Source organism: Caretta caretta, chromosome 3 (genome assembly GCF_965140235.1).
Source record: "Caretta caretta isolate rCarCar2 chromosome 3, rCarCar1.hap1, whole genome shotgun sequence".
In the NCBI taxonomy this organism is placed as follows: domain Eukaryota; kingdom Metazoa; phylum Chordata; order Testudines; family Cheloniidae; genus Caretta; species Caretta caretta.
In genome coordinates, this window is record NC_134208.1 from 149,902,548 (window position 1) to 149,919,304 (window position 16,757).

The 16,757-nt window shown below is 57.7% G+C and overlaps 2 protein-coding genes across 5 annotated transcripts in view; both read left to right on the plus strand.

The window, feature by feature from the left end:
• Nucleotides 1–5,837, plus strand: part of LOC125633778 (uncharacterized) — a 45,423-nt gene extending 39,586 nt beyond the window's left edge. For all 3 annotated transcript variants that reach the window (XM_048843528.2, XM_048843531.2, XM_048843529.2), the window contains 4 exons: nucleotides 831–897; nucleotides 1,376–1,548; nucleotides 2,651–2,794; nucleotides 5,147–5,837. In XM_048843528.2, the coding sequence (XP_048699485.2) occupies nucleotides 831–897; nucleotides 1,376–1,548; nucleotides 2,651–2,794; nucleotides 5,147–5,364 (602 nt within the window). In that variant the 3' untranslated portion in view covers nucleotides 5,365–5,837. The remainder of the gene's footprint in view (nucleotides 1–830; nucleotides 898–1,375; nucleotides 1,549–2,650; nucleotides 2,795–5,146) is intronic.
• Nucleotides 5,838–8,694: 2,857 nt separating this feature from the next.
• The window catches only part of SLC29A1 (solute carrier family 29 member 1 (Augustine blood group)), a 60,951-nt gene continuing 52,888 nt past the window's right edge, over nucleotides 8,695–16,757 (plus strand). The window contains exon 1 of one of the 2 annotated variants that reach the window (XM_048843525.2): nucleotides 8,695–8,797. The gene's annotated coding sequence lies outside the window, so the exon portion shown is untranslated. Of the gene's footprint in view, nucleotides 8,798–11,903; nucleotides 11,998–16,757 lie in introns of those variants that run through there. The other variant, XM_048843527.2, reaches the window with a different exon arrangement.

A 16,757-nucleotide genomic window follows, 5' to 3' on the forward strand; every position in this document is an offset into this window, starting at 1 on the left:
AATTGTGAATGTTTTTTTTTCTCAATTCTGTCTGTATTGTGAAGGATTTTGGGTCAGATGTTCATTTAAATAATGTGTAATGTAAAGAGCCAATAAGGGGGAGGAGGAAATATAATTATGGTAAGGGGCAGTTTAATGTTAGGTAGTATGATAACAGATGATAAAAGGAGTTGTTTTGTTAATTTGGGAGGAGCTCCAATTAACGTCCAAAGGGTCCTGTTAAGTTCCAGGATTATCAGTTTGGACGTCACTCTGTCGTCAGTGGTCCATTCACTCGCTGATACACTGTTTCATCTTTGTGTGCAAGTAGAATTGTGGAACTGTGTAAATAATAATCACATCCCTGTTTGTTTAGCGATGCATTTTGCTTTTGAATAAAGTTTAGTTTCATCGTTCTAAGTGTCTCCTAGTGGTCCTCTACTAAATACGTTTTCTGTAACCGACCTAAAGGCTCAAAAACGAAGTTGGGTTTTATTGCACCCTTATCTTTAATAACTCTATATTAACTGGAAACATTTCAATATAAGGTGACAGCTTGCAGACAGGCACTGCCCTCACCCATCCCAGGTGCCAGGCCGTCTGGGGCTGCCCAAGGCAGCCTCCATAACCCATTCCCCTAGATGGGAACCTCTGCTGTTGACCTGACACTGAGCACAGAAGGGCAAACCCTGAGCCATGCCGAGCACCCGTGACTCTCAGCACCTCTCTGGCCTTGGCCCCAGGTGGTTCAGCCCAGCATGGCGTGAGATAGGCCCTACCATCTGTGGATTTCAGGACTCTCGTTGCTGGCTCTTTTCCACATTATCAATAGATATTTTCTTTGCCCACAGGTTTCCCTGAAGTGGATTATTTCCAGGCAGTCACGCAGCCTGCTGAAGGGACCAGTTCTGCTATGGGGTGAGTGCTGGGAAGCCCCGTCCAATCAGTGAGCAGATGGTGGCTAACGCTTGGCATTCAGAGCCACTCATTCCAGGGCTCTGCAGAGTAGCAGAAGGGGACTGTGCTGACCCAATGAATTAGCTGCACTGACCAGGCCAAATCTCCTTCCATTACCTACCCATGTCTCTAACCTCTCCATGTCCCTTTGGATATTGCCCCATCTTCACTGGGGTTTGCAGCTCTTCCCAGTTTAGTATCACCTCCCAACCCCATTAGCATGCTGTGTTACCCAGCTTCCTGGGCCTTGAAGAAGCTTCAGGTGAGCCAGGCTGAGGCCTGCATTAGATGCCTCCCCTACTCAGAGCTCCTGGGTAGGGGTCCTGCCCATGCTGGTTTGAATTGTCTGTGGGTCAGATTGCCTGAGGTGAGCAGGCCCTCTCTGCAGGTGAGACCAGCTCTGTAAATCTGTCTCTCTGCCATTCCCTTTCGTACACAGACCCAGCAAGATCTCTGGGCCTGGAAGCTCCAGCTCTTCCCACCTCCTGGGACATCATCAGCCTGTTACAGCCAAGAACCAAGAGATCACATTGCTGCCCAGGTCGAGTGCCAGGCTGCAGCTGCCTTATGGGACACAGGAGGACCCACTGGATTCAGCAGCCTCACAAGCAGGTGGGTGGGTGTGGTGACTTCCCAGCGCCCCAGCCTGTTGGGGCCTCTCCTCAGGTGCCCAGCTCAGTGTCCCTTGCTCCCTGTAGCAGAGCAGTGCTCCTCACACTACTCCGCTCACGCCTGGTTAGGTGGCTCCATAATAACCCCGCCCGAGCTGCAGGTTCCAGTGTCGTGTCCTGAGTCCTTCCGCCAGCAGGGCCTTCCTGCACAGTCTCAGGGCTGGTACGAAGCGCGTACGAGTGACATCAGCCCTTATGTGGTGGGAAGGAACCAAGCTGAGTGGGAGACACTAATGCCCTTGGAATCCTCCCTCCAGCTGGAGAGGCACCATGGACTCACCCACGCTGGAGTTTGGGCAGGACACCTGGGTTAACCTCCCCGCAGCTCACCCCCATCCCACCTCCTGTGCAGAGTGCCCTGGCCAAGCCACCTCATCTGTCCTCTGGGCACTGAGGACAGAGGAGAGAGCGCCCCCTGCTGAGTTACACGCAACACCTCCCTGCAGCACAGCCCCCTTCAGAGCATTGGGCTCAGTGCTGATCCTCTGTTGAGACACCTCCACCACTCCCTGCAGCACAGCACCCCCTATCTTTGTGCTGGGTCACTGCTACTCAAGAGGAGAGAGCGCCCCCTACTGAGTCCCCTCCTTCCCTCCTTGCAACACCCTGATTTTAATGTGGGTCTCTCCGCCAAATGCCAGGCCTCACCCTGTCTGTTGAGCTGGTGATTTTGTGATGAGGACGCTTGTCCCACCAGTGGCTGGACCGAAACCCACCAGCTCCCCTTGCGCAATCCAGCCATGGAATGAGGCTGGGTCACTACCGATTTCCAGAGGCGAAAGGTCCCATCTTCTGCTCCCATCACCATCCTGGGTTTGGTAGGCTAATCCTCCCCTGCAGGCTGTACAAGTGTCCCACGGCTCTTTGGGGCTGGCGCAGTGGCATCCTGTTGTCACCTTGCATTTTACCAGGCTGCACCACTGTAACCACAGCACCATTGTAACATGCTGAGTTTGAGCTAGAACAATCTGCGCTTAGAAGCCCTTCTCTGTCTGTCTGACATATATAAGCTCCTTTCCTTGTGTTTCCCCTTTCTGCATTAGGAGATAATCACAGAGCCGTCAGCCACACGACAGGGCAGAGGCAGTGGTTGCCTGCTGGGTCTCCAAAGTCCCAGGATAACAGCTACCAGGAGGAGGAGGATGCGCTGGTGACACACAAGAGGAGGTCCCACTCATTCACCTCAGGTATGCAGCACAGGGAGACTGGGTTAGTGGCAGGAGCAGGGGACTGGGAGCCCATGGGCTGAAGCTCTGTTCCTGGCTCTGGCCCTTTGTCCAGAGAGGAAACGGCACCTCAGTCTCCCCCTCTGTAACCCTGACCCCCGCTTCCAGTGGAGCTGTGCTTGTAAAGAACTTGGAGATCCTGGCATGAATGGTGGTAGAGAATCCTGACTGACGGGCCTTAGCAGGCTTCTGGCTTCTTATTGGCTGGCTGTGGCACGCTGCTACATATAAGTGGTTTGCTAGTCAGAGGTGGTGGGAAGGGGGCTGAGATCCAAGTCTCTTTGTGTTCCCATCACAGAGCTGATCTGCAAGGGTTGGGATTGTGTGTCATGCTTGGTTGAACCCACTCGGGGATGAGGATGGGGATGGAGAGTGTATCAGTTATATGCAGGTTTTAAAAGAGCCATTCAAGCTGTAAAGAGGATGAGCTTCCCAGGTTGGCCTCTGCCTGGGCTTGTGGGACTAAGCCAGGGGCAGGCAAACTTTTTGGCCTGAGGGCCACATCTGGTTTCCTAAATTGTATGGAGGGCTGGTTAGGGGAGGCTGTGCCTCCTGAAACAGCCAGGCGTGCCCCCCCCCCCCCGCTTCTCACACCCTGACAGTCCCCCCGGGACTCCTGCCCCATCCACCCCTCCCTGTCCCCTGACCGCCCCCAGAACTCCTGCCCCTGACTGCCCCCCACCGCCCCATCCAAGCCCCCCTCTCCTTCCTTACTGCCACCCAGGACCCATGCCCCCATTCAACCCCCCTGTTCCCCGCCCTCTGACCGCCCCGCCCCCATCCACACCCCTGCCCCCTGACCACCTCCCCGAACTCCCCTGCCCTCTATCCAACCCCCCCTGCTCCTTGCCCCCTTACTGCGCTGCCTGGAGCACCAGAGGCTGGCGGCGCTACAGCCGTGCCGCCCAGAGCACCAGGAGAGGCCGCCTCCCCACCGCGCAGCACAGAGCCCCGGGTTAGGCCGCGGCTCTGCAGCTGTGCTGCCCGGCAAGAGCTCGCAAGCCCACTGCCCAGGGGCTGCGCAGTGAGCTGAGGCTGCAGGGGAGGGGGAACAGCAGGGGAGGGGCTGGGGACTAGCCTCCCGGGCCAGGAGCTCAGGGGCCAGGCAGGAGGGTCCCATGGGCCGGATGTTGCCCGCAGGCCATAGTTTGCCCACCGCTGGACTAAGCACAGCGTCACTGGCTTTCAGCTGAACTGCAGACTTTCCCACCCATCCCTAAGGTGTCCTTTCCCCAGGAAGTTCAGGCTTTCCTTTTCAAGGTCTGAATTTCATTGCCAAAGGCCACCATGTGATGGCACCAACATCCTTCTCCTCACTGCGACACATCTGCAATAGAGATGGGTCTCTTCTCTGGGTACCTGGGGAGGTTACTCCCAAAATAAAGACAGGTTTCAGAGTAACAGCCGTGTTAGTCTGTATTCGCAAAAAGAAAAGGAGTACTTGTGGCACCTTAGAGACTAACCAATTTATTTGAGCATGAGCTTTCGTGAGCTACAGCTCACTTCATCGGATGCATACCGTGGAAACTGCAGCAGACTTTATATACACACAGAGAATATGAAACAATACTTCCTCCCACCCCACTGTCCTGCTGGTAATAGCTTATCTAAAGTGATCATCAGGTTGGGCCATTTCCAGCACAAATCCAGGTTTTCTCACCCTCCACCCCCCCACACAAATTCACTCTCCTGCTGGTGATAGCCCGTCCAAAGTGACAAGGATGGGCTATCACCAGCAGGAGAGTGAATTTGTGTGGGGGGGTGGAGGGTGAGAAAACCTGGATTTGTGCTGGAAATGGCCCAACCTGATGATCACTTTAGATAAGCTATTACCAGCAGGACAGTGGGGTGGGAGGAGGTATTGTTTCATATTCTCTGTGTGTATATAAAGTCTGCTGCAGTTTCCACGGTATGCATCCGATGAAGTGAGCTGTAGCTCACGAAAGCTCATGCTCAAATAAATTGGTTAGTCTCTAAGGTGCCACAAGTACTCCTTTTCTTTTTCCCAAAATAAAGTGGATAGGAAGTCCCTGTATTTGTATCCCATTCCCCAATGCCCCTTATCCAGACAGTCCCCCACATGTGGGACCAGATTGGAGCTGGGGCCCTGCTAGTCAAAGCTCTCATACTTCCTGAGAGGGAATTGGGTTATGACACCCCCCGCCCGGCAAGCCAGACCATCCCTCTGACCAGGGGCCATACAGGAGCTGGGGCTGGAGGGGAAAGGCCCCATATCCTAGGGCCCTTGATAGTTCAGTGGTGGTGGTGTTTCCATGGGAAGCTGCAGCCTGTCCAATGCTCCATCTCTTTCAGCCACTTACCAGAAGATCACGCCGGTGTCGGTGCCCAAGGAGCCCCTGGAGGCTGGGAACAGCTACTCCATCACGCTGTACATCGGGGAGCAGGCAGTGGCCATGCCCAGGGCTCGCTGTCACTCCTTTGTGGCCAGGCCGGGGAGCCCACGGGAAGGCGCCCTCTCTCGCCACAAGAACAAATCCGTCTTTAAGAAGTTCTTTGGGAAGAAAGAATGAGCCGATTGGATGGGGGGGATGCAGGTTGCAAGAGGGCTTGAGACTGCCGTTGCTTCCTCCATGCAAGCCTGTTAGCTCCCACTCATGTGCCATCCTAGCAGGACTTCTCCGCCCAGCACCTGTCCACAGGGCTCCCTCTCTCCCCAGGGCTGATGGGAGTACTGCGGGGGAGAGAGACTGCTGTGCTGGGCCATACCAGCCCAGGGGCTGCCCCTCACCCACCCACCCCTAAAGGAAGCAGATGCCAGGGGCCAGGCTGCTCTGGCAGACAAGGAGCAGAAGGGGAGTGCATTGCTGTATCTATCAGAGCCCTCTCGCTGAGCTTGCAGGGCCTGGTCTCTGTGTGCCAGTGGAGCTGATGGAGCCCTGTGGCGGGGAGGGGTGTCGGGCAGCTGGTTCCCCAGACACCCCAGGGCACATGCTGTCCAGGGCGGAGAAAAGGGATTATTGTTATTAAAACCAAACAAACCAAACTATCTTGCTGTTTCTTCCTCCCCTTTCTAGCAGGGCCAGTGTTAGGAGGAGGCTCACTTGGGCTGCGGTTCTCCTGAGTCCCATGCCAGGGGGCCTTCCTCAGATCCTCCAGGTGTGCTCTAGGAATCAGTGCTTTCTAGGGGGAGCTGTGCTGGGTTCAAAGGAGAAGGGGCCTAGTCTGCGCTGCTCTGGGTTGGCGAGGGGCTCCTTGGAATGCCAAAATTACAGGGGGAGCTGGGAGTCTCTCTGGGAAGCCTTGCTCCGGAGCGTTCCTTGTCCGTGGTAGCTCATAGCCCAGCCCCGAGCTGCCCAGCTGACCCCAACTAGAGCAGGGTCTACAGGAAACCTCACTTCCCTCCCCGGGGACACAGCCTGGAGGTGATTCCACACCACTGAGTGCTAAGCTGGTGAGCTTTCCTCTGCCTGCCCCTGCCACCCCCTCCCCTAGGAGACCTGCCTGGAGAAGGAGCTGTGCGTCAGGCCAGCCCCGGACATCCCTCCGAGGGGAGCTCAGTCCAGAAGTAGCGCCTGTTTTTCACCCACTGCTCAGGTGGGATTTACACCGGGCCATGCCCCAGTTCACATGGTTGGTGTAGGGGGCAGGTTCATTACTCTGTCCACTGAGACCACAGATGCTTTGCAGCAACTGCACTGGGCTGCACTTGCCTCTGGTTGCTCCTAACCAACCACAAGGGCACAAGGGCTGGGCACAAGGGGAGCCAGTGGGCTCCCTGGGCTGCCATTCAGAGTGGGAGGGTATCAGGCACTGGATGGAGTAGGGGACTGTGCTCAACGCCAGGGGAAAGGTGAGCCATATCACACCAGCGGGGCTGTCTCCCCAACCACCCCCACACACATGTGCCTCTCTTCCCTGCTGGATTTGAGATGCTAGGATTGGGTTTAAAAGGCAGGGATGCTCTAGGATCACAGGGAAGGCCGTGGGCACCAAGGAAGTGTGTCAAGTTCAGGGTAAGGGGCTGCTCCTGCCAGCTTCACAGCTGCCATCCTTCCCTTTGCCCACGTCTCTGCAGCACCCTGGCCATTAGCTAGCCCCTTTCTTACTGCAGGGCTGGGATCTACTGGTGCATGGTACTACAGCAAGTCCCGGCAGGATGGGGGGGCGGGGCCTGTCAGACTGGAGCATCTGGGTTTTTTCCCATTTCCAAAAGGAACTTCTAAACGAATTGCAACTTCTAATGTGTGAGCCGGCGCGGCCCCTGGGGCTGACCTCAGGGCCCCTGGGCCGAGCAAATAAGGTAAGGGTGGGGTCCCCTGGCACCAGAATGTGGTTAGCGAGTTCCATTCTAATCTTTGCTCAGTCCCAGCTGATACCTGTGGAGTGAAATGGGCAGGTCTTGGTCCACTTCCCAGGGCCATAGCACAAAATCACAGGCAGAACTGACACTGATTGGCTACCTTGTTGGGAGCCACGGCTGTGAGGTCAGGGGCCGGTGGGGCCATGGAGGCTGAGCTCCCCTCTCCCCCAGGGGAAGGTCTGTGGCACACTGGCTGGCATGTGAGGGGATGCTGATCCTGCTGCTGGCCAGGCTGTACCTGTCTGTGCACACAGTGGGAGTCAGTCTTCAGGGCTTTCAGCCTGGCACCTATGCAGGGATGTTCCCAATATCTTCCCCCTTTTCAGCCCAGGAAAGAGTCTTCCTCTTAGCTTCCCTGCCCCGCTCCTATTGCCTCCACCTCCTGGGTGCTGGGCCAACTCAATCACCTGCTTTCACTCTCGCCAAACATGGTGACAGGTTTCAGAGTGGTGGTGGTTTTCGTCTGTATCAGCAAAAAAACCAGGGAGGACGTGTGGCACCTTAGAGACTAACACATTTATTTGGGCATCAGCTTTCGTGGGCGAAAACCCACTTCATCGGATGCAAGCCGTGGAAAATACAGTAGGAAGAGATATATACACAGAGAACATGAAAAAAGCTTATGCCCAAATAAATTGTTAGTCTCTAAGGTGCCACACGTACTCCTCTTTTTTTAACTCTCGCCAAAGTAAACACAGCATCCATGCTTTCTTGATGGGAGCAGGCGAGAGAGGCAGCCTCTTGCCCCGCGGCAGGAGCCTTGTGCTCTCGGGACTGGGGAGGGGGCAAGCCCTGGCAGGGGCTGGAAGAAGCTGGCTGTGATGATGGGCTCAGGGACCTGGCCACCCCCTACTCTAAGAGCAGCTGGTCAGCAATGGCCCAGCGTCATTCCATGGCTGCTGAGGGCTTGTGTGAGGGGGGCTGGTGGGTCTCAGTCCAGTCGTTGGTGGGACAAGCGTCCTCATTGCCAAATCGCCAGCGTAACAGACAGGGTCAGGCCTTGTACTGGGACGAGAGCCAGCAGGAAAAGCCAGGGTGCTGAAGAGAGAGGTGTGGGTGACAGTAGGGGCGCTGTCCAGTCACAGCCAGTACTGACTCCAATGCCCCCAGCCTGGGAGGGGGTGCAGTGCTGCAGGCAGCAGTGTAGGTGTCTCAGTAGGGGGCGCCCTCCCCTCCAGCTCTGCACTGAAGCCCATGCACCTGCCTGGTACTGTGTTGCTTGAGGGGCCCTCTTTGGGAAGAACCCTAAACTCAAGGCCCTGCCCGTTTGCAGCCCATGAAACTCCACAGCCCCCTTCTTTATGGGTTCTGTCATTTAGCCCTGGACTCCCAGGCAGGTCACATTCTACTGACAAACCTCCCCTGCAGTTTCTGTGGGGTGAAGCTGCTTCCTTTTGCAAACTGCTGCTGCAGGCAGCGTCCACCGGCTGAACCAGTGGGGGCTGTGCTGAGCCAGTCCCAGCCGGCAGCATGGCTCTTAAATCTGCACCTGCTGCGCAGTCTGTGGAAGGGTTTGGCTCAGCTTTGGGGTTAAGAAGCGCTTCGTTCCTGTGGGTGCTAGACATGCACTGGGACTACTCGGCCAAGAGCGGCAGAGAAGAGGAGATGGCAGTGTAAACCCCAGAGACAGCTGGATCCTTGAGGTAACGGGCTGGAGAGCGTGTGGGACCCAGATGCACAAGGCCGTGGGGTGAGGAATGAGGGTGATAGGGGAGCCCTGACCCTGCAGGGCTGGAGCACTGGAATGTGGGGGGATGAGGGGTCCTGGGAGCCCAGCTCTGGGAACGCAGATTATGCTTTCATAACGGTAACTTGGCTGTTCTGGTGTGGGGTGATCCTGGAGACAGAGGCACCAGCTCAGGGACCCTGCTGTAAGCTCCACAGGGCTGGCCTGTCCCCTCTGGGTCTGCACCTTCCCACACTGAGCCAGGACCTGGAGCTGAGCAAAGCTCTGAACCGTCCTGCCCCAATGTCTGTAGAAAGGCTAATATGCTGGCCTGGCCTACACCACATGAGGAAGTGAAAGGGCCCCTGGGGAGGAGGCAGAAGCAGAACCGGTTACGTGGAGCTGCTGTTCTGGTCCCTGTCCCAGGGTGTCCCCTGTCTCTCAGGGCAAACTACTGCCCCACAGGGATGCCCACTACTGCTCCCTACTCTGGGGTAGGGAGCCTCTGTCTGTCACTCACAGGGCTGGCTTGCTGTGCCCCAGGAAGCTCTCAGAAGCAGCACCTCAGTCGGTTCCTGCCAGGAGGGAGATCCTGCAGAGGGAGGTTCACAGCATTGCCTGGAGAAGGATCTGAGTCCAGCCCTAGGCACCCTGGCCTTGGGAACCAAGGAAATGGTGGCAAATGTGGAAGGGATCTGAGCGGCTGGGGTGTCCCCTCATGGTCAGGGAGCGTTGGTGTGTGGGATGCCTTAGTCCTCTTCTCCTGGATGAGGGGCTGCAGAGGGAGAGAACTAGGGGCAGACACTCTTGCTGAGGACTCAAGGCTGGGTTCAGTCAGGTAGCTATCAAGACTGGGGGAAGGGCCAGACAAAGGGGGAAACAGTTCTCAGGCCCCTCACCCCTCCAACACACCAAGGGCCAGAACCACTGTTCTGCCGCGGGTCAGGAGCAAGTGGCACTGGCAGAGCTGTGTGAGGGGAGCCCAGGGCTGGGATAGCAGGGGGGCTGCAGGTCAGGGGTGCGGGGCACTGGCAGAGCTGTGTGAGGGGAGCCCAGGGCTGGGATAGCGGGGGGGCTGCAGGTCAGGGGTGCGGGTCACTGGCAGAGCTGTGTGTGGGGAGCCCAGGGCTGGGATAGCGGGGGGGCTGCGGGTCAGGGGTATGGGGCACTGGCAGAGCTGTGTGAGGGGAGCCCAGGGCTGGGATAGCAGGGGGGCTGCAGGTCAGGGGTGCGGGTCACTGGCAGAGCTGTGTGTGGGGAGCCCAGGGCTGGGATAGCAGGGGGGCTGCAGGTCAGGGGTATGGGGCACTGGCAGAGCTGTGTGAGGGGAGCCCAGGGCTGGGATAGCAGGGGGGCTGCAGGTCAGGGGTGCGGGTCACTGGCAGAGCTGTGTGTGGGGAGCCCAGGGCTGGGATAGCAGGGGGGCTGCAGGTCAGGGGTGCGGGTCACTGGCAGAGCTGTGTGAGGGGAGCCCAGGGCTGGGATAGCAGGGGGGCTGCAGGTCAGGGGTGCGGGTCACTGGCAGAGCTGTGTGTGGGGAGCCCAGGGCTGGGATAGCAGGGGGGCTGCAGGTCAGGGGTGCGGGTCACTGGCAGAGCTGTGTGTGGGGAGCCCAGGGCTGGGATAGCAGGGGGGCTGCAGGTCAGGGGTGCGGGGCACTGGCAGAGCTGTGTGAGGGGAGCCCAGGGCTGGGATAGCAGGGGGGCTGCAGGTCAGGGGTGCGGGTCACTGGCAGAGCTGTGTGTGGGGAGCCCAGGGCTGGGATAGCAGGGGGGCTGCAGGTCAGGGGTGCGGGTCACTGGCAGAGCTGTGTGTGGGGAGCCCAGGGCTGGGATAGCAGGGGGGCTGCAGGTCAGGGGTATGGGGCACTGGCAGAGCTGTGTGAGGGGAGCCCAGGGCTGGGATAGCAGGGGGGCTGCAGGTCAGGGGTGCGGGTCACTGGCAGAGCTGTGTGTGGGGAGCCCAGGGCTGGGATAGCAGGGGGGCTGCAGGTCAGGGGTGCGGGTCACTGGCAGAGCTGTGTGTGGGGAGCCCAGGGCTGGGATAGCAGGGGGGCTGCAGGTCAGGGGTGCGGGTCACTGGCAGAGCTGTGTGTGGGGAGCCCAGGGCTGGGATAGCAGGGGGGCTGCAGGTCAGGGGTGCGGGGCACTGGCAGAGCTGTGTGTGGGGAGCCCAGGGCTGGGATAGCAGGGGGGCTGCAGGTCAGGGGTATGGGGCACTGGCAGAGCTGTGTGAGGGGAGCCCAGGGCTGGGATAGCAGGGGGGCTGCAGGTCAGGGGTGCGGGTCACTGGCAGAGCTGTGTGTGGGGAGCCCAGGGCTGGGATAGCAGGGGGGCTGCAGGTCAGGGGTGCGGGTCACTGGCAGAGCTGTGTGAGGGGAGCCCAGGGCTGGGATAGCAGGGGGGCTGCAGGTCAGGGGTGCGGGTCACTGGCAGAGCTGTGTGTGGGGAGCCCAGGGCTGGGATAGCAGGGGGGCTGCAGGTCAGGGGTGCGGGGCACTGGCAGAGCTGTGTGTGGGGAGCCCAGGGCTGGGATAGCAGGGGGGCTGCAGGTCAGGGGTGCGGGTCACTGGCAGAGCTGTGTGTGGGGAGCCCAGGGCTGGGATAGCAGGGGGGCTGCAGGTCAGGGGTATGGGGCACTGGCAGAGCTGTGTGAGGGGAGCCCAGGGCTGGGATAGCAGGGGGGCTGCAGGTCAGGGGTGCGGGTCACTGGCAGAGCTGTGTGTGGGGAGCCCAGGGCTGGGATAGCAGGGGGGCTGCAGGTCAGGGGTGCGGGTCACTGGCAGAGCTGTGTGTGGGGAGCCCAGGGCTGGGATAGCAGGGGGGCTGCAGGTCAGGGGTGCGGGTCACTGGCAGAGCTGTGTGTGGGGAGCCCAGGGCTGGGATAGCAGGGGGGCTGCAGGTCAGGGGTATGGGGCACTGGCAGAGCTGTGTGTGGGGAGCCCAGGGCTGGGACAGCGGGGGGGCTGCAGGTCAGGGGTGAGGGGGAGTGGCCTGTTTGGAGGGTGCCCCAGCACCCCCTCGCACTCAGCCTTTGGGAGAAGATGAGCACTAGGACCCGGGGAGGGCTCCGCAGCCCGGGAAGCCGCGAGCCAGGGACCGCTAAGCCTCCCCCGAGAGTTGTCAGCGAGAGGCGGCGGGAGAAGGAACCAGCCACCGCTGCGGCCCCGGGAGACATGTAAGCACCCGCCGCCACTGTGCCGCGGGGCTGGCGCGGCCCGGCTCTCGCGCCGGGCGGAGTCCCAGGCGCCGGGGGAGGGGGAGCTACAGGTTGCAGGTTCAAGAGCGGAGTTCCGCGCTCGCCCGCCCGGGCGTGCCCCGGCTTCCCGCCTCCCTGCTGCGGGGACAGGTCGCGGGCTCTGCCCGCGTGTCGGAAGTTGCCCTGTGTAGCCCTGCGCGCGCCGACTGTGCTCCCAGCCCGTCGCGCGGCATTCCGAGTCCCTCCCTGGGCTGGAGCTGCTCCGGGCCCCCCGGGCTTGGCGGCTCGGCTAGGTTCCCTGCCCGGCCTCCTGCCCTGTCAGTCACCACAGCTCCCTCTGCTCTGCCCACCCTCGCCCCCCAGATTCCTGTGTAGCCCCCCGCGGTTCATTCCCAATCACCACCCTGCCCCCCCACGCGTGGCTTATCTACACACCGGGTGTATCCCGTGATGACTGTTGGTTTAGAAACATATCGTCCGAGCTGTGCAGCCCCCTCGCCAGGACACGGTTCCACCCTGTCAAGGGCCTGATGACAGACAGAGGAACAATACTGCGATAAGCACCTTTATGCGGCTATAACTGCATCCATACTAAGGCATTGCACTGATTTAGCTATGCCCCTATAGCAGGACAAAATCTGTTTGTGGACCAGCCTTCAGACTGCACCATCCCTGCTGCCCTGCCACCTTATGCGGCTCTGCCCTCGCCTGCATCTCGAGTCTCATTCTTTATGTCCTTGCCCCTTCTCCTCTCTCTCCCACCTTTGTGCATGACACCAGCTATGCATGGACTGACCTCCCCGTGCCAGCCCCCCTTCAGACCCTACCTAATGGCTCGCTTTTCCTTTGACGTCCCACACGTGCTCAGATTCAGCTTATACATCGTTCCAGAGTAACAGCCGTGTTAGTCTGTATTCGCAAAAAGAAAAGGAGTACTTGTGGCACCTTAGAGACTAACCAATTTATTTGAGCGTAAGCTTTTGTGAGCTACAGCTCACGTCATCGGATGCACCATGATGAAGTCGGTTTTAGCCCACGAAAGCTTATGCTCAAATAAATTGGTTAGTCTCTAAGGTGTCACAAGTACTCCTTTTCTTTTAGCTTATACATCAACATCTTTGTAACTGCTCGGGAGGGGTGCCCCTCCACCACTGGACTTTCTCTGTTGCTCTGAACTCCTGGGCAGGCTCGGGCTTAGGCAGCAAATCCTGAGCCTGTAGCTAGGCTCAGCTCTGAATGGCTGAGTCTGGCCCTCTGCAGGGTGCCCGTGTGTGTGTCAGGGGCAGGAAGAAGGTGCAGGTACTGCCTGTGCGCACCATGCTCTGGGCTCTCAAGGTCACAGCTTTAGTCTGCAATCCCGTTAAAGGGCCGCACAGCTTGCTGGCAGCTCATGCAGCAGCTGTCCCTTCAGTGCGGTGTCCAGTTCCATTACAGTCCCCTCTCCCTCCCATCCTACTGCCCAGAGCTGCCTCCAGACCAGGAGGGAGCAGCATGTCCACAGTCTGTGATAGGTTGAATTCAGGGATGGGGTGGTGCCAGGAGTTAGGCATTCCTCGGGGAAAGAGAGGCAGCAAAGCAAGGTGTGAGGGCAGTCTGAGAAGCTGGAGTAGGGAGCTAACTGGGAGGGAGAGAGGGTGAGCTGGGCATTTGTCCAGCAGTGAAGAGTTTGCCTTCAGGAGTACAAGAATGTGTCTTGTCAGTGTGGTTAGAGCAGGGGCTGGGAACCAGGACTCCTGGGTTCTGTCCCAGACTTGCTGTGTGACTGTGAGTAAGTCACTACCTATGTCTGTGAAGAAGTACTTGTGGCACCTTAGAGGCTAACAAATTTATTAGAGCATAAGCTTTTGTGAGCTACAACTCACTTCATCGGATGCATGTTAAGCTTATGCTCAAATAAATTTGTTCGTCTCTAAAGTGCCACAAGTCCTCCTTTTCTTTTTATGGATACAGACTAACACGGCTGCTACTCTGAAACCTGTAGTGCTAATATTAATGCTGGGGCACCAGCCCTCTGCATTGTGAAGCAATTCGTCTTCCAGGGCAGCTGTCAGCATGGGTTGTTGGAGGGAGCCTGAGCTGCTTCCCAGCCGCAATGGATTGTGAGGGTGGGGCTCTCAGTGTGGAATAAACCAGGGTTCTAGGGACATTGTTCGGTATCAGACAGCAAGTAACCCCCTTCTGCTGGCTCAGTTCCAATGCAAGCCCATCCAATCCCTGCCAGTGGGCACAGTCCTTGTCCTTCTACCCAGTCGAATACAAATCCTGCCAAGGGACTGCTCTGGAACCAGAACAGCGAGCTGTCTTCCCTAGTGAGGATGCCAACTCCTGTTCTGGGCACAGGAGTATGCCTTGAGCCCCGTCTGAAGCCACCTCTCCAAGGAACCGGATGGGCCTGATGCTCAACACTCAGCTACATGCATCCTTGTGTGATGCTTTAAACTTCTCCTGGTTTCCCAGACACGCAGCCCAGAGGGGCTGTCTGTTGCTCAGTGGGTTGCTGTGTGCTGCTCAAGTGATGCTGCCCTGGGGACAACCTCTGCATTACAATCAGCTGAGAACTGAAGGAGTGAGTCAGCCATCTCAGGATGGCTGCTGGAGCCCCAGTCCTTTCTCTGGGGCTGTCTATCTCAGATGGCTCTGCAGGCTGGTTCTGTGAGTGCAGTGGAGAGAGGCAATGGGCGGAGAGTCACTTTTCAGACTAGAACTACATGTCAGGTGGCTCACCCGAGGTGACGCAGCCTGGGAATAGAACCCAGGAGTCCTGCCTGACTCCCAGTAATGTGCTCTAACCACTACAGTTTAAGACCACACTTCCTTCCAGACCTGGCAATAGAACCCAAGTGTCCTGACTCCCAGTCCTGGGCTTTCACTACAGGCCCAGCTTTCCTGTTGGGGAGCAACCGTTAAGAAAGCTCCCTGCCACCTCCCCGGTGTAGTGTAGGCCCCACGCAGCTGGACCTCAAAACTTATACCAGTTCCCTGCATCTTGAAACTGCCTCCTGCCAAGGGAGATAGAGCCCGATCTGCTACTCCTAAACCTCATCAGCTACACCCACAACCCCCGAATTCCCCACATGCACCATTTCCAGTACTGCCCCCTTTCCCCAATACTCCGCTGCGCGAGTGAGTGGAACAGCAAAGCAAAGTGGGCAAGACCTCTGGAGCACTTCACTTGCTGTGAGTAGTTTTGTGCTGCGGAGATCTTGTCCAGTTCATTTTGCTTCTCTACTCGCCCAAGGTGTGAAGCAGAGGCCAAAAGGGGCAGCTTCCTTCCCTGATGCTGCTCGCCATCTCCCTCCATCCCCTGATATCATGGGTGATTAGCACTCTGCTCATTCACACTCCTGTTTAACTTTCTTGTCCTCTTACCTACGTACATCAAGCCACAGGGGAATTTAAGTCTATAAACCACCTAATCCATTTCCCGTGTGCCTCATGTGCTACCCTGATCCCTGTCAGGGAACAGTGCAGGACAACTCCTGCTCTCTGCATGGCATATGGGGTTGCAAGCTTTCCCTCCCCAGCTTTCTTAAAGGGGAAATCCATTGCCTGTTGTTGTGGCTGAAGGTGAGCTGTATATGGAGCCCTGTATCGCTTGATTTCCCACATCCCGAGGGAGCCTTTGGCTGAGCCATCCAGGTGTATTGCTGGGTTAGCAGGGAGGCTGCTCCCTCCTGCTGTCTGAGTGGATCAGAGTTGGAGTTGACTTAAAACAGCAGGGAAAGATCTGATGTTGGAGCAAATCCTTGGCCACCTGGGATTTCACCGTTGTCTCTGCTGTGCCCATTGTGCCCACAATCTGCTGTGCCCATTGTGGCCTCTCAGAACTTCACAGCAGCAGTGGGGATAGCATTCAGATCCTCATGCTCCACCGACACAGGCCCAGCCACAGGAGCTGTGGGAGAGTTGCCATGGCAGTACAGGGCTTATGGCACCCAGCTCAGTTGTTTGGATTCCAACCAGCAGAGTGCAGTGGTTTGCTAGCTAACTCATCACTGTGTTCTAAAAGCTCTTGCCTACCTGCCAGTCTTCTTACAGTCCATCTGCCTCTCTCTGCTTTCCCTCAGTTCTCAGGCAGCCCAGATCAGGTAGTCAGTCACACCTGAATAATTGCCCATCCTCTCTGGCTTTGCCATAGGGACAGGGGGTAGGGCTCCATGGCTGAAATAGGGAATTGAAACCAATACCTGGAGCTCCAAAAGCACAAGAACAAAGGGAGTAACTCTATTAGCTGGCACTAAATAGCAGGCTGTTATAATCCCTCAATCTGGCCTCTGGGGGCAGCAACATGATCACGCACACCAAACCAGCATCTTATACGGACGCCTGAAATTGTAACACCAGCTAAAGTCCCACAGCAGGGACCAGGTTGTCCTGGTGCCCCCTGTTCAATACTGGTGGGCCAGCTCAAAAGGAAGCTGAATGGCCCTGCAGGAGCATCCTAGGCCCTAATCCCGAGGATGATAGATCAAAGCTGTTGCACACAAGGCCTGTCTCAGACACTCAGGAGACCAACAGGCCTTTTCTTCCTCTAGTTTTGGTGCCAGTGTAAGTGTTCAGATATTGGGCCATAAATGCCTCCTGTTTGCTCAACAATGGCTGGGATGAGTCAGGTTAGTGCTGCCACCCAGGATCCTCACGGAAGGGAGTTTGATTTCCCCGGCCAGTTCACTTTTAACACTTTGTCACCCATCAGGTGCTTTAGCCCAGAAGTGGCTGCTCCCTAGAGAGCCCAGTGG